Source organism: Delphinus delphis, chromosome 18, assembly GCF_949987515.2.
Source record: "Delphinus delphis chromosome 18, mDelDel1.2, whole genome shotgun sequence".
In the NCBI taxonomy this organism is placed as follows: domain Eukaryota; kingdom Metazoa; phylum Chordata; class Mammalia; order Artiodactyla; family Delphinidae; genus Delphinus; species Delphinus delphis.
In genome coordinates this window covers 77,878,555-77,893,185 of record NC_082700.1, presented here as the reverse complement: position 1 = coordinate 77,893,185, position 14,631 = coordinate 77,878,555, and the positions used below count along the sequence as shown (strand labels likewise).

At 59.5% G+C, this 14,631-nt stretch overlaps 1 protein-coding gene across 2 annotated transcripts; it reads left to right on the top strand.

Annotated features, from left to right (window-relative positions):
• The first annotated feature begins 3,802 nt into the window (after positions 1 to 3,802).
• LOC132413724 (inactive ADP-ribosyltransferase ARH2) lies at positions 3,803 to 14,400 on the top strand. Of its 2 annotated transcripts, XM_059995885.1 has the most exons (8): positions 3,874 to 4,016; positions 6,612 to 6,776; positions 7,949 to 8,074; positions 9,677 to 9,817; positions 10,821 to 10,948; positions 12,168 to 12,300; positions 12,766 to 12,919; positions 13,027 to 14,399. In XM_059995885.1, exons 1-8 carry the CDS (start codon positions 3,983 to 3,985, stop codon positions 13,043 to 13,045), a joined length of 900 nt encoding a protein of 299 aa, XP_059851868.1. In that variant the 5' UTR covers positions 3,874 to 3,982; the 3' UTR covers positions 13,046 to 14,399. The 2 variants fall into 2 exon arrangements, with proteins under 2 accessions (XP_059851867.1, XP_059851868.1); XM_059995884.1 differs by having other exon boundaries at positions 3,803 to 4,016; positions 12,766 to 14,400.
• The last annotated feature ends 231 nt before the right edge of the window (positions 14,401 to 14,631 follow it).

Sequence of the window (14,631 nt, the reverse complement as noted above, 5' to 3'; positions counted from 1 at the left end):
TGTTGATCATGACCCAAAGCGAGGCTGTGCTCACCACACTTGCTGATTTGTCCGTAACCACCCCGAGAAACTCCAAGTCAGGCTGCTGGAAACGTGCCCCAAAGAGGACGCGTGTCGTGGATGCTGGCGGTTTTGAACTTGGTGCCAGGGTTAAGATTTATATTTTTTGAATCATCAAGTGTCTGGATTTATCAGCTCTATTTTCATTTCACTTTTCTCTGGATGCTCATCTGGGAATCATTTTACAGGTTAACGCACCGTTGCAGTTTGCACAGCGATGGTGTCATCGTGATTCCAGAAAAGTGTTCTTTTAAATTGCCTGCAAGTCAGTGGGTCTGCTTTACTTATGATAACGTCAGCTGAGCTTCCTAAGAAGCGTCATAAAGTATGCTTTTAAAAAATGTAGTTAAGGGCTTCCCTGGTGGCACAGTGGTTGAGAGTCCGCCTGCCGATGCAGGGGACACGGGTTCGTGCCCCGGTCCGGGAAGATCCCACGTGCCGCGGAGCGGCTGGGCCCGTGAGCCATGGCCGCTGAGCCTGCGCGTCCGGAGCCTGCGCTCCGCGACGGGAGAGGCCACGACAGTGAGAGGCCCACGTACCGCAAAAAAAAAAAGTATCTAAAAGGACATTTTTCCATGAAAAATTATTTCTTTCATGATAAATTATAGATTTAAACATCAGCGTTCTCTCCTTTCAGCCGTCTGTAATATGAGTACTGTTCACCCACCCGCCCTCCTACGGTTGCCACACTTGGGAGGCAAAATACACATTGTTGTCCCAAAACCCCACACCGGAAGCCGCGTCACGTGCAGGTGGACGTGTGTGTCCGCGTCTCGTTGCCCGGCCTCCTGTGCCCCCTGTCGGGGGGACGCTGTCCAGAACCGCTGTGTGGACCCCACCTCGTACTGGGAACGATCTTCACGCCACAGGCATGCTCGCTGCCCAGCCCGCAACCCCGTTCGTGAGACAGATAAATCGGGGTGATTTCACAGGAGAGGGGAATTCACTCAGATTTCCAGAAAGTGTGCCTAAAATGTGTGGTTGGTTTGGCGTTCAAACATGTGACCCACTCAGGCCTGGGGCCTGGAGACCCAGCCTGGGCGGGTCGGCCCGTCACAAGGTGCAGGGCCAGGGAAGTCACCTGATCTCTCCCAGGCCCCGCTGCCCCGTCCTCTACCTGTAAGACTGGAGTTCTAAGAGGCGTTAATAGAAACTTCACCAATTGTAACACGTCGTTCAAGGCCTCGTGGGTTCTGACATGTAAGAGTTCTGTTCAGAGAGGTTATGGAACTCGGACGGGCCTGTGAGAATCATGAGGTCTGCGGCACTGTTTCATTCTTGAGGTTTAAAGTTATGTAGAGAAAAGGTGTTCTGTGGAGTTGTTTATCAACAGATACCAAAACAGTGACAAAGGCTCTTCCAACACTTGTAGGTTTCCCTTCTATAATACACGTTTAAGTCGTGCGTGCTGTGAAAGTGCTGAGGACTCTGGAAACACTAAAATTCTCTTCCTGGTGTCATGGTGCCTCTCAGGTCTGTCCTCGGATGCTTGGCCCTGGATGTCAGGGTCCTGGATGTCAGGGTTCTGGATGTCAGGGCCCTGGATGTCAGGGTCCTGGATGCCAGGGCCCTGGATGTCAGGGCCCTGGATGTCAGGGTCCTGGATGTCAGGGCCCTGGATGTCAGGGTCCTGGATGCCAGGGCCCTGGATGTCAGGGCCCTGGATGTCAGGGTCCTGGATGTCAGGGCCCTGGATGTCAGGGTCCTGGATGCCAGGGCCCTGGATGTCAGGGCCCTGGATGTCAGGGTCCTGGATGTCAGGGTCCTGGTCCCACGTCAGGGGAGTGGCCACCACACTTGGGACCCTCCCAACCTGTGTCCCTGCCGCCTTGTTACAGGATCGCGTCCCACACGGACGGCCTGGGTCACATACTTTCCTTTCTAGGTATCACGTGGTATCTGCTAAATACACCTGTTCCACGTGGGCGGTCACAGATCTCATAATACACGAATTTCCTTGAACTGGCGGGAGTTACGTACCTAACTGATCCACTGAAACGCAAACTATACATACAGTGAAGACATGCGGGTTAACCAAATGTGGGAGGTTTAACACACGTGGCCTCCCCGTGCCTGCCGGGAGTTCCTGGGCTGGACAGCATCACCTCCTTCCATGTTGGTGACATCGCACATGTCAGTGTGTTCCTTTACCTTAGTAAACGCTTAAGTGGGATATTACATATGTCTCCAGCTCCAGGCTCTGTGGGGACAGCCATACCCACGACTCGTGGCACACGGCCGGGGCTTGGCAAACACTGCAGGAACGATGCAGTGGGCTCGCCTCACCTCTTCCTCTCGCTGACATCGGCCAGATAGTGTGGGATTGCTCTTAGCGTCTCGACGACAGTGTCTGCTGCCTCAGATTCAGCAAAAGAGACCAGCCGAAGACGGTACCTCTGCCTAGCGATAGACGGCTTCTGCCACATGGTGCCTTTCTCCCTACGTGGGTGGCTGTCTGAGGGGCTGCCCTCGGGGAGGGAGCCTGCACCCTAGCAACCCGGGTCAACTGCACTGGTCGTAAAGGACTTTTGCTTTAGGACCTCTCGGACTGTGCCGGCCAGAGTCGGGTTCCAGAACCTCTCTTTTAATAAGTGCTGTGATGATACTACCCATTCATTTACCTTTTCTTTTATTTTCTTGCCACGCCACGCGGCGTGCGGGATCTCAGCTCCCCTACTAGGGATCCAACCCGTGTGGAGTTGTAACCACTGGACTGCCAGGGAACTGCGACCCGTTCATTTAAAGGCATCTTAGTATCTTGTTATTGAAAGAAACTTAAGTTTTATCAGACGTGTTTCTTACATCCCGGCGTGACGCCCTTCTGCTTGTCCTGGTCTGACGTGGGACCAGAACCTGGGGGACAAGGGGCCTGGGGACAGAGGTGGTAGCTCTCCTGACCCCTCTTTTCAAGTCAAGGTCCCTGGTTTGCAGGGCTTCCCCCCACTCTCAGCCTCAGCACGGCCGTGAACATCTTCCCCGTGGAACGGGATCGGTGGGAGGACGCTTAAGGTGCGTGAACCTTCACGGGGCGCCCTCGCCGACCCCTCGGGGCTCCGGGCTCTGCGCACACACGGAGCGGCCGGGAGGCTGGCTGTCGGGGAGCCTTCGCTGACGCTGGGCCGCGGGGACGCCCGTGATCACACACGCGGCGGCTCCACGTGCTTTCCCCCTTCGCACGTGGCAGTTTTCTACCATAAACACGCTTTATAATCAACGAGTCCTCCGGAAAACAGAGCCGTGCGTGTGACAGCCGAGTCGCAGCGTGGAGGCCGCCGAGCGCGATCCCGTGTAATTGAAAGTCCCGGAAAGGCAGAGCTACAGAGACCAAGTGGGTGGGTGGAGGCCCAGGGAGCGGAGGGACCGCAGCTCGGGCGGGCTCTCCGCCTGGGCCGCGGGGAAGGTCGACGCACGCCGCGTGACTGGACCGAACGCAGTGAGCCCGACAGTGCGCGAGTTACACCTGGAAGCTGTAGAAACGTGTGCATCTCCCCAGCGCGCCGTGCAGACCGCCCTCTGAAGCGGTGCTCTGAGCCGCAGGTGCCCCCACTGAAGAGCCAGCCCTGGGCGCACCACGTGGCTGCGGGCTGCGGGCCCAGACGGCTTCCTCATTGGTGCCGCCCGCCCGCCCGGGACAGAAGAGGGCGCCTGGCCGATCGGGGAGGCTCCCGACGGCGACGCGGCGACCAGAACAGGGGCCGGCGGGGCGGGCTGAAGGCTGGGCACCCGGCAGCTGCCGGCAGAGATGGAGAAGTTTCAGGCTGCGATGCTGCTGGGGGCCGTGGGCGATGCACTCGGGCACGGACACGCCTTCGGGGAGGACAGCGCCTCGGGCCCCAAGGTCCAGAAGGAGCCGGGAAAGGTGGGGGGACTGGACCACCTGGTGCTCTCTCCAGAGAGGTGGCCGGTGAGCGACAACACCATCATGCACATGGCGACGGCAGGGGCCCTGGTCACAGGTGAGGCTCAGCCCCGGCGTGCTGGCGGGCGGGAGCGCGGGATCCCGCAGTGAGGGGGGGGCCGGGGGTCACCCGCTGCCGCTGCTGAAACCAGCTTGTCACACCCGGGTCCCCAGCAAACCGGACGTGCCGTGGGTTGTGTTCCCACGCAGCCTCTCGGGTGACAGTATCACTCTCTGCTCATCTGCAGCCTCAGGTTCTTAAACCGGGACTTTCACTGTTTTGTAAACATTCACTCGGCCGGCCGAGCCTCTGTCTCTAGGGTTAAAACCAACCGAACGGCTCGCTTCGGGGCTTGGAACGAGGGCTCAGCTGTTCACTGCGGGTAGTAAGCCTGCTTCTGAGTTTATTTCAACAATACATAAAATAATAAGCCAGTTTGAAGTTTGGACCCATTACGATGCTATTTGGGGGAATTACTTCTAAATTCCAATGAACTGTGGTTAAAACGCCACCTACCAAAATAGGATTTAGCTCGGAGAGTTGCTGCAGTTTCCCAGTTGTCCTAAGAAGATGCTATGACTTGAGGGGAGACACGCTTCCTTAAGGAGCAGGTTGATTTTCGGAGCAGGTCTTCACTGAGTTTCAGAGAAGCAGCGGGTGTCTGTGAGGCGCGCCTTCCCCACAGGTATCGAGTGGTGAGCTCGTCACTGCAAAATTAGAACTTACGGCAGCTCTGAAGTGGCTGGAACATACGTGTCACCCTGTGCTCACCCCGCAGGCCGGTGCCAGCAGCCGGGTTTAGCTCTGCTGTCACCACACAGGAATGCCGTCTGCTCTGCCGGGTCCCAAGTAGCCGGAGGGGAGAGCTAAGGCACCTCAGATAAGACAGCGTCACGGCAAGCTGGCACAGCGAGTGTCCTTCTGGGTCTGCAGACTCCGCAACTGGGGGCAGCGGGGGCTGATTGTGAGGCTTTCAGGCAGGTTCCCGTGTCCCTCCGTGTCAGTCCGTGTGCCCTTGTGTTGGTCCTCACCTGGCAGAGCCCACGGCGTGTCTCTGTCCTGTGCGGCGGCCCCCAGGACAGCTCCCGGCTCGGCCCCCGACGAGAACGTGCTCCCCCGGGTTGGATCGAGTCCTGTCCCCTTGGCAGGAACAGGGCGGAATCCGCCCCGGGTGAGGACGGTGGCAGTGGGCCCAGTTCTGATGGCTGCGGGCGCAGCTGGACAGACGCACGCCCTCTGGCCAGCGGGCCACCAGGGCGCGCTCGGGCAGGCCTGTGCCCCCAGAAACTCGGCAAGCAAACGTGTTTTCAGCTCCCTAAACATACAAGTTGGAATTTAATTTACGTTTAGTTTTCAAACAGCCCAGCTTTTTTCTTTAATAACAAACTGCAGCCTGTGGAAGGGGCCTCTGAGCCCCCGAGTCGCAGCGACAGCAGACTCTGACTGTGGCCGGGTGCTGTTCTAACTGCGGGCGGCGTCATCAGGTCCTCGCACCGCCCTGCAGGTCGGGTTTATTACGAGCGGCTACAGATAAAGGAACCGACGCACAGAGTGGTTCCAATCACACTCGCTGTTTGGCACTGAGTAGCCTGCCCAGCGGCACACAGTGCGTGCGGACCGGAACCCAGACAGCTTCGTGCCTGCATCTGAAGCGCCATCCCGCCTGCTGCGGCTGCTGGACGCGCGGTAGTTCAGGGGCCCCGATGGACGACGGCTCTTCGCGCGGTTTCCAAAGCCAGGCAGGCAGGAGAGGAGGGCCGGTCCCCGAGGCCTGAGATGCAGCCCCGCACAGGCCGGCTTCCCGGCGCCCGTCAGCTGTGTTGGCAAGTGTGCCCTGCGCTGCACTGTCCGGTCTGCTCTCCGTGCGACCAGGCACCTTGGGCCCCAACTTTGGAGGGTGTGTGGCCTCTGTACACCACGCTGTGGATTCATTTAATGGCAGAAGTGCTCAGGCTTTGCGATTGAAATCCATTGGCCAGCTCTGGCCTCGGCAAGTGACCGCCCCTCGCTGAGCCTTGTCTGGGAGGAAACAGTAGACAGACAGGAGCCTGACCCTGCAGTGATGGGCGCGTTGCGGGGGGGGGGGGCGCGTCACGTGAGGTCACCCAGTACAGGTCAGCCAAACCCGGTGCCACCCAGGTGACAGCCTGGGCGCCCCTGTCCTGTGGCCCATGGTCTCCGAGGGACTCGAGACCACGCTTGTCCCCAGAACGCCTTCCTACGAGGAGGCAGTGGGGACGGTGGGCAGCGGGCACTTGGCCGCTTCGCTGACAGGGAGATGGGAGAGGGTCAGCTCCCTGTACCCTGGACGTGGGTCCCCGAGGGCCCGAGGAACAGGCAGGTTTCAGGCCAGCTGGGCGTCTCGGATAGAACCGCGAGCCGTGTGTGAGGATCCTGGGTTTTCCTAGATTCTGGTGTGTAGCTAGAAGAGGCACAGCAGCAAACCACAGCATCTGAAATTCAATGAGATCCACAGCGCGTCGTTCGTCTGCGGTCAGGTTTCTCCGGGGAGCCAGGGTCCTGTGAGCCGACCCCAGACTCTCCCTCCTCCTGGGGGGATGGGGCCGGACGCCGGTCGTCGCTTCCTTTGTCGCTGCCTTCCACCCGCCCCTTGTCTGACCCTGCCCCCCACACACCCCCCTTCCGCCCCAGACTTCTGGTGCCTGGACGACCTGTACCGTGAGATGGTGCGACGCTACGTGGACGTGCTCGAGAAGCTCCCGGGGCAGCGGGTAGACCCGGCCACCGTCGAGGGCTGCTCGCAGCTGAAGCCCGACAACTATCTCCTGGCCTGGCACACGCCCTTCAATGAGAAAGGTCAGAGCATGAGTTCCTCTCCCTCCAAAGCCACGGGGCTACAGGGCCCCGCGACACTACCCTGCCTGTCACCCCACTGAACGGCCGCCCAGGGAGCCAGCCAGCCTGGGCGCCGGCTTCAGAGTCACTAGCATGCCCAGCTCCTCTGTCACCATCCCTGGTTTAGGAACATTTTCCCACTGCTTTCCCTTTAAATGTGTTATTTTTAGCCAGTGCATCAAGGAAAGCATACACCACCTGCATAAATGTCTGTCTCTGTGATGATCTCATGTGTCCTCGGGGTGATGTTATCAGGCAGCTGCAGTCTCTGCCCCCAGGGCCTCTGCTCCTGGGGTCCTGGACACGCCCTCCGGGTTGACTCTGAGGGCATACCTGTCCTTCTGGGTTTACCTTGAAGGATGCCATCAAATCAAATGTTACTGGCACATAAAGAAGCAGGAGACATGGTCCATAACAAAGAGAAACAGCAGTAAATCAGAACTGACGAACCCTGACACAGTCACTAAAGTTACCAGGTAAGGATAGAAAATAGTGTGGATTCGATATTTCTGCAAAAGGTTAAATAGAGACACGTAGGTGTAAAAACGATCTACATCACAGTTCTAGAGAAAAACAGTGCAATGTCTGAGTTTAAAAATTCACTGACTGAGGGGCTTCCCTGGTGGCGCAGTGGTTGGGAGTCCGCCTGCCGATGCAGGGGACGCGGGTTCGTGCCCCGGTCCAGGAAGATCCCACATGCCGCAGAGCGGCTGGGCCCGTGAGCCATGGCCACTGAGCCTGCGCGTCCGGAGCCTGCGCTCCGCAACGGGAGAGGCCACGACAGTGAGAGGCCCACGTACCGCAAAAAAAAGAAAAAAAAAAAAAAAAAAGAGGAAACATATCGTTGAAAGCATACTGTGCGTGCAATTCTCTCTCCTACGTTTCCCAGAAGGAGCATTTCCTCATCCCGTCAAAAATCCTGTTTTTAATGGCTGCTTTGCAACTTCTTTCCTCTCTTTTCTTTGTCAGGAATGTGGGCAATTTCCCTACTTCTGACTCATTTAAATGACCCTGTGCTAATCATGGTAGCACATAGTTTTTGTACATCTTCATATGGTTCGTGAGAGCTAGACTTCCAGAGCCGGCGTCCCCGGCACAGAGGTCTAAGACCAGGTATCCCACGTTCCACGCAGGCTCCGGGTTTGGCGCTGCCACCAAGGCGATGTGCGTGGGCATGCGGTACTGGCAGCCGGGGCGGCTGGAGACGCTCCTCGAGGTCAGCGTGGAGTGCGGCCGGATGACGCACAACCATCCCACAGGTGAGGCAGCCGCGGGCGGCGGGGAGGCGTGGGGAGGCCAGACGGGAAGGCCTTCTCCCCGCTTCAAAGTCGGTCACGTCACAAGAAAAGCAGGACGGCACCGGTTCCGAACGAGCCTGGGGTCTGGCTGGAGCCCCGGGAGCCGGCATTTCGGCCGGGCTGTCCAGCGGGGAGCCGGCGCCGCCGTCGGGCCCCGTGGGCGCTGTGCGCCGTGCCCTGGCCGGGTCCGGTGGCTGTGGCGGCAGAAGCCGCTCCCCCCGTGTGTCAGGACAAAGCGCTCGGGGTGCGCAGGGGGCCCACACTCCGGGCTGGCCCCCCAGGGTCGGGCTTCAGAGGGAGGGCGGGCCTGCCGACCCAGCGCCCGCCTGTGAGACGTGACCGGGGAGCAGCCAGCTCAGCTTCAGGAAAGGAGAACCCTCCTGAGTTCTGGCTGAGCTCGGCTCCCGGCCCCCAGGGTCGAGGGTGTCGCTGCTCTCGGTGACTGTGCTCCTTTCAAGGTCACCTGCAGGGTCCGGGCTTACTGGTGTCGCCCCCGAGCCGCGAGGGCCACCCTGTGCCCTCCAGGAAGCAGCCGACGCGGGCGCCGTGGCACCTGAGTCCACAGCAGGCGCGGCCGCTGAGCCACGGACGCCACGGATGAGCCCGTCAGATCTCTGAGCACAAAGCCATGTAATTCAGCCGGGCGGCAACGTCCGGGTGGTGGAGAGGAGTTTGCTAACCCCCAACTCAGCAGAAGTGAATTAAACATAAACAGCCTTCCAACAGGAAAATGTTGAACGTTTGGAAACAATGCCATGAGTACGAGAGCCTGGGGTGAGAGTTTAAACATCTATAACATTGGTTAATTTATTGCCCACTCTTGTTGTGGCCTCTCCCGTTGCGGAGCACGGGCTCCGGACACGCAGGCTCAGCGGCCATGGCTCACGGGCCCAGTCGCTCCGCGGCATGTGGGATCCTCCCGGACCGGGGCACGAACCCGTGTCCCCCGCATCGGCAGGCGGACTCTCAACCACTGCGCCACCAGGGAAGCCCTGCCCACTCTTATTAAAGAAATGTTGTTTCACGTGTTTAAGAGCTGGGTAATTTATATATTACTAGGCTGGTGACTAGGGTCGGACAGCACACACTTAACACCGGGAAGCACGTTTTAACTCCACTCTCCTTTGCAATTTTTGAACTGCCTTTGGAGGCAAGTGTCAGTTTTTCTTACCTTTATTGCCTGGGAGCGTGCGTCCCGGATCTGGAGCTGAAGCACCCCATGACGGGAGGTGGGCTGTGGCAGGTGGTCAGGACGGCAGCTGGACCCCGGGCGCGAGAACCAGACGCTCGTCCCTGCCCCAGAAGTGGTTGCGGCTGACGCCTCCCTGGGGTCCCGCTTCCCATGGCCACTCGTGGGGCAGCTCTGCAGGGGCTCACCCGGGCTTGGATCCCGTGCCCACAGCAGCGCTTAGAGGTGGGGATCGTGCTCTCCCCACCCCGCCTCTGCCCCCTTGCAGACGGTAACTGAAGGTCAAATTGGCAAAGCCCAAGGACACAGCGTGTCCAGCACCTGGGAGGGGGCGTGGCTGGTGCCAACTTTGACCCTCTCTCCTGCCACCCCAGGCTTCCTCGGGTCCCTGTGCACGGCCCTGTTCGCGTCGTATGCCATTCAGGGCAAACGGCTGGAGCAGTGGGGACGAGACATGCTGAGGACAGTCCCGCTGGCCGAGGAGTATTGTAAAAGGACCATCCGGCACCTGGCAGGTGAGCCCAGCCTCCCTCCTGACACCCTCCCCCGGCACCTTAGAAGGAGGTGGGCTCCAGCCACACCCAGAGAAGACTTGGACAGACTGGGGGGGCCGTGTGACAGGCTGACCCCACAAAGAAGGTCTGCAGTATTGCCTGGCCAGAGGGCGGAGGGTCAGGCGAGCACGGGGATCCCCTCTGGGTTCTCGAGACGCGGGCACCCCCCCGACACACACACCCGTCATCCACGAGCCGTTGCAGCTGCTGCTCCAGACTTTGCAGCAGCGTCCTCCTACCATGACTTCAGAAAAGTCGCTTCAGCGCCTCTGGGGCTTGGAGGTCAAGCTGCTAGTTAGGGATAACGAACGTCCTCTCTCCTGACTTCGCAGGCACAGTGTTGAGTTAATAAAAATACACAGGTTCAGGGCTCCCCTGGTGGCACAGTGGTTAAGAATCCGCCTGCCAAGGCAGGGTACACAGGTTCGAGCCCCGGTCCGGGAAGATTTCACATGCTGCGGAGCAACTAAGCCCGTGCGCCACAACTACTGAGCCTGCGCTCTAGAGCCCGTGAGCCACAACTACTGAGCCTGTGCGCCACAACTACTGAGGCCGCACGCCTAGAGCCCGTGCTCCGCAACAAGAGAAGCCACCGCAGTGAGAAGCACGCTCACCACAACAAAGAGTAGCCCCCACTCAGCAACAAAGACCCAACGCAGCCAAAAATAAATAAAATTAATTTTGAAAAATACACAGGTTCAGAATTTTCAAGAGAAGCCACTTAAAAATAAAAATACTGCGATCGCTGCCTTAGTTCAGCGCATTGTCAAGCAATTCTTTGGGCTGGTTTCGATCTCCATCTTCCTTGCTGGTATTTCAAAGTAGCTACAATGTGAGCATTTTCGAATTTCCCGAGCCTTAGCCGAGGCGGAGGGCGTGGGCTCTGCCTCCTCCCTCCCGCCCGCTGCCCACGGCACCCAGCTGGACGGCCGCCACAGCCCGCTCACCTGGCCTCTGTGTTTAGAATACCAGGAGCACTGGTTTTACTTCGAAGCTAAATGGCAGTTTTACTTGGAGGAGAGAAAAATCAGTGAGGACACAGAGAACGAGGCCAGCTTTCCCGACCGCTACAGCGCGGAGGAGAGGGACAAGGTAGGTCTGCCGGCGACGTGGGTGGCGAGCAGGAGCTGTCGGGGCCGCTGCCTGCCGCCCCCGGCTGTACGGGACCCCGCGGTGGAGGTGGGCTGAGGGAGCAGCTGGCAGGCGGGGCCGTGGAAGACTTTTCGAAGGAAGCCCATTGCAAATGGATGGTGCTTTTATCTTTTCATTTTCTCTGATTATAAGCACGATTTGTGCTAGAAAAGTTGAAAATGTGAAAATAGTCCATCTCACTTCATCTCTTCTAGGGACTGGGGATAGAGGGATGAATAAGTCTGTGCAAACCACCGGCATTCCCCATGCTGAGAAACCCCCCCAAGTGGCTGAAATTGTCAGGATCGTGTTTGGTAGCATAAGAGAAACCGCTGTAACTGCGGTTTAACCAAGACAGAAGTTCATTATCCTCACGTCAAGGGAATCAGAGCTGAGTCAGAAGCCCCTTGCAGTGAGGAGCTGAGGATCCTCTGTCTGGCTGCTCTGCTGTTCTGCAAGCACGCCTCATAGTCCAAACTGGCTGCTCCCACTCCAGCCAGCACATCTGCATTCCAGGTGTCAGGAAGGAGCAGGGGGAGAGGAAGGGTCCACCCTTCCCTTTTTAGGTGCTTCCTACCGCCCTTTCATTTATCTCTCATGGGCCCCCCGACGCAGAAAGACTCAGAAACACCGTTCTTCTTCCTGTGGAGATGCTGTTGCCCCAGACCGACACTGACTCTGCTGCTAAGGCACAGGGGTGTGACCTGCCTGCGTCCACCTCCCCGGCCCAATCTGACCCCTGCCCCTTGTCAGCCTTCGCCACAGACCCACAGGGACCTGCTCTGAGCCACCAGCTGCTCAAGCCACCATGGCCTCCCCAACCATGTCCTCCGGCCGGCCTGCGGCCCTGACCACACGCGGCACCCCTGCCCGGCCTCGCGTGTCCCTGTGCCCCACACAGACCTCACATCACGCAGTGGCGCCCAGCTGTGCTGTCACAGCAGCCCCATCACAGCGCTCCAGACCCCCTGATGGCTGTCTCTGCCCGGCAGCTGGCTTGTTTGCTTATCTGCGGCACGGCTGGCGTGAGGCACACGGGAAGCCAGTGCCCACCCGCAGCCCTGGGGCAGTGCACGGCACACAGGGGCGCCACGTCGGCGCACAGATGAACCCAGAAGCTCGTGCCCTAGCGCACGGGACGTGGTTCCTGGCGGCCTCTGACCTGTGGCGCTTTCTCCAGACCTACAGGAAATGGAGCTCGGAAGGTCGAGGGGGCCGGCGGGGCCACGACGCCCCCATGATTGCCTACGATGCCCTTTTAGGAGCCAAGGGCAGCTGGACGGAGCTCTGCCACCGGGCCATGTTCCACGGAGGTGAGATGCGCCTTCTCGTGAGTGTGAAGTAAGAGGCCACCAGCCAGGCCCTCCTGCCGGGCCCCGGGCTCCCCACCTACACTGCTGGGACCTCCGGGTGCCCAGGTGTGGAGACGCGACACCTCCCGGAGCGGGGGAGTGGAGCAGGGGCAGCGGGCCAGGGCCGCCGGCGGACGGGGTGGGCAGGAGGCTGAGAGCTTGAAGCGGGGGCGGCGGGGGTGGTGCGCAGCGCGTGCGCAGGACCCGCGGGAGGTGCTCACCCGAGCGCACCAGGGTATGCGGCTGTCCCAGGAGGGGGAGGGGGAGGGGACCCCCCGCCCCCTTCCCCGGCACCTCCCAGAGCAAACCTGGGCTTGGCTGAGGCCAAGGGCAGAGGCTGAGGTGGCCCGGCCTCCTGGCGAGGGGGCAAGGGGGCCAGGGGGCCAGGGACCGCCGTGCAGCCCTGAGGGCCGTGCTTCGTTCTAGGTGAGAGCGGGGCCACGGGGGCCATCGCCGGCTGCCTGTTTGGGCTGCTGCACGGCCTGGACGCCGTCCCCGCGGGCCTGTACCGCGAGCTGGAGCTCAAGGAGCAGCTGCGGCGCCTGGGCGAGGAGCTCTACCGCCTGTCCGCGGAGGAGAAGTAAAGCCCCTTCCCCGCCCCCAGCCCCTGGCGGCCCGCTGGTGCCTCTGGGGCCCCGGGGGGCCCCCGCAGCTCGTGTGACATCTTAACTCTCCTCCCGGTTTCAGAGGCCTAACTGCTGTATAAAACACATCGGTTGTCCTATGAGAATAGTCTTCCCGCCCTGGCCAAGCCTAGCGCCTCACTGACGTCCCTCTGGACGCAGCAGCCCCACCTCCAAACGCGAGGCCACGGAGGGCCTCTGGGACACTCGGTGTATTTTATTCTGCCGCAAAACTAACGCATCCGCTCACTGATTCCAATAGCACCCATAAGCACGATGGCTCTGCTCGGACGGCCTCCTCTGTCTGCAGGGCGCCCAGCACGGTCTCTTTCTAGCTCTTAGGCGTGCGGTCCGACACCTGCACACCTCGGGCCCCCAGCCTCACGGGGCCGCACCTGGCGCTGCGTCTGCGTCCTCGCCGCCGCGTGCCCAGAGCTGGAAGAGTGGCCGGCGCCTGCGCCTGCGGGGCCGCGCGCTGTTTAAGCTCCAGCCCACCTGTGTCATCTCGCTAGATTTAACGCCAGCCTCTCTCAGAACGACTAACTGATGCAGCCAGGAAACGGGGGCCTCGTGCGGCCCGCATCCTCCCACGTGCCGCCCTGCCCCGGGCTCGCTGACGAGGACAGAGCTGGCCCTGTTCCCCGTGGCCGGGGCTTCTCCACACTTGCTCTTGTTAAAAGTAACCCTGGACACAAATCTCTTTGAAGTAGTCTCTGGTGTGAGTAAAGTAGCGGTTGGTGATTGACGTGCAACGTGCTTTGGCGGCTTGGCTGGGCCCGTCTTGTGACCGCAGGCCCCGCGTGCTGAAGGCTTGCCTTGGAGCACAGCCGGGCCCGTCCCTGCCGGACACGCAGACGCTCAGCCCCGAGGCACCTCCCGGCGTCCTGGGCGAGGGGACGGGATGGGCATGTTTTCCACAGAATCCATCACTTTGCACTCCTTGGGCAAGGGAGGCTCTCAGCTGTGCTGGACAGAAACCTTGGGCCATCCTGCACATGGTAACGCAGTGGGCTCCACGCCGTGTTTCTGAATAACTGGACTAACCTTTGCTGCTCAAGATGCTTTGCAGTCAGAAGAGGCAGAGGGGGTCCACCACGCGGGGTCCAGATAGGTTTAGGGGGGCTGGGAGATTAATGACAATTGTCTTCCAGGAACAGAACCCAATTAAGGTAAGTCGACACTTGCCCAGACACACACGACAGGCTGGGCTTCCTGTGTGGAGTCTGTCCCGTGTCCCCGGCTTTCCCGAAAAGCGGCCCTTCACGATCTGCTGCGCGGAAGGGAAGTGATCAGAGGAATGGGGGTGGCTGCACTGGAGGCCACTTGGTCTCCACCTTTAGTGACGATGTAGGAGAATTAAACCCATCCTGAGAATCAGGGAGTGAGTCTCCTTATAGACTGATTAAATTAAAACACACGAATAGAAATTCACCAGCATCATAAAGTAAGAGTGGAACTATCTCCCCATTTCCTTTTCCTGTTCCAGAGAAAGGCAACAGTTGAAAAACAAAACCATAAAAAGTAATGGCGAGAATTCCATACCTACTCAAATTGTTTTAAAATTTAACACTTGCTGATTTCATTTTTATTAGAAAAGTGATACCTGCACACGGCTTCAGAAACTCAACCCCGTAAACGGGGCATGTGGGGAACAGGGTTCCTCCCAACC

Bases quoted from the DNA above. Each gene is read 5' to 3' on its own strand.
- LOC132413724 (XM_059995884.1), top strand. From the start codon at position 3,803: ATGGAGAAGTTTCAGGCTGCGATGCTGCTGGGGGCCGTGGGCGATGCA. The intron at 4,017-6,611 runs GTGAGGCTCAGC...CTTCCGCCCCAG, and splicing joins GGCAGGGGCCCTGGTCACAG to ACTTCTGGTGCCTGGACGAC. The intron at 9,818-10,820 runs GTGAGCCCAGCC...CTCTGTGTTTAG, and splicing joins GACCATCCGGCACCTGGCAG to AATACCAGGAGCACTGGTTT.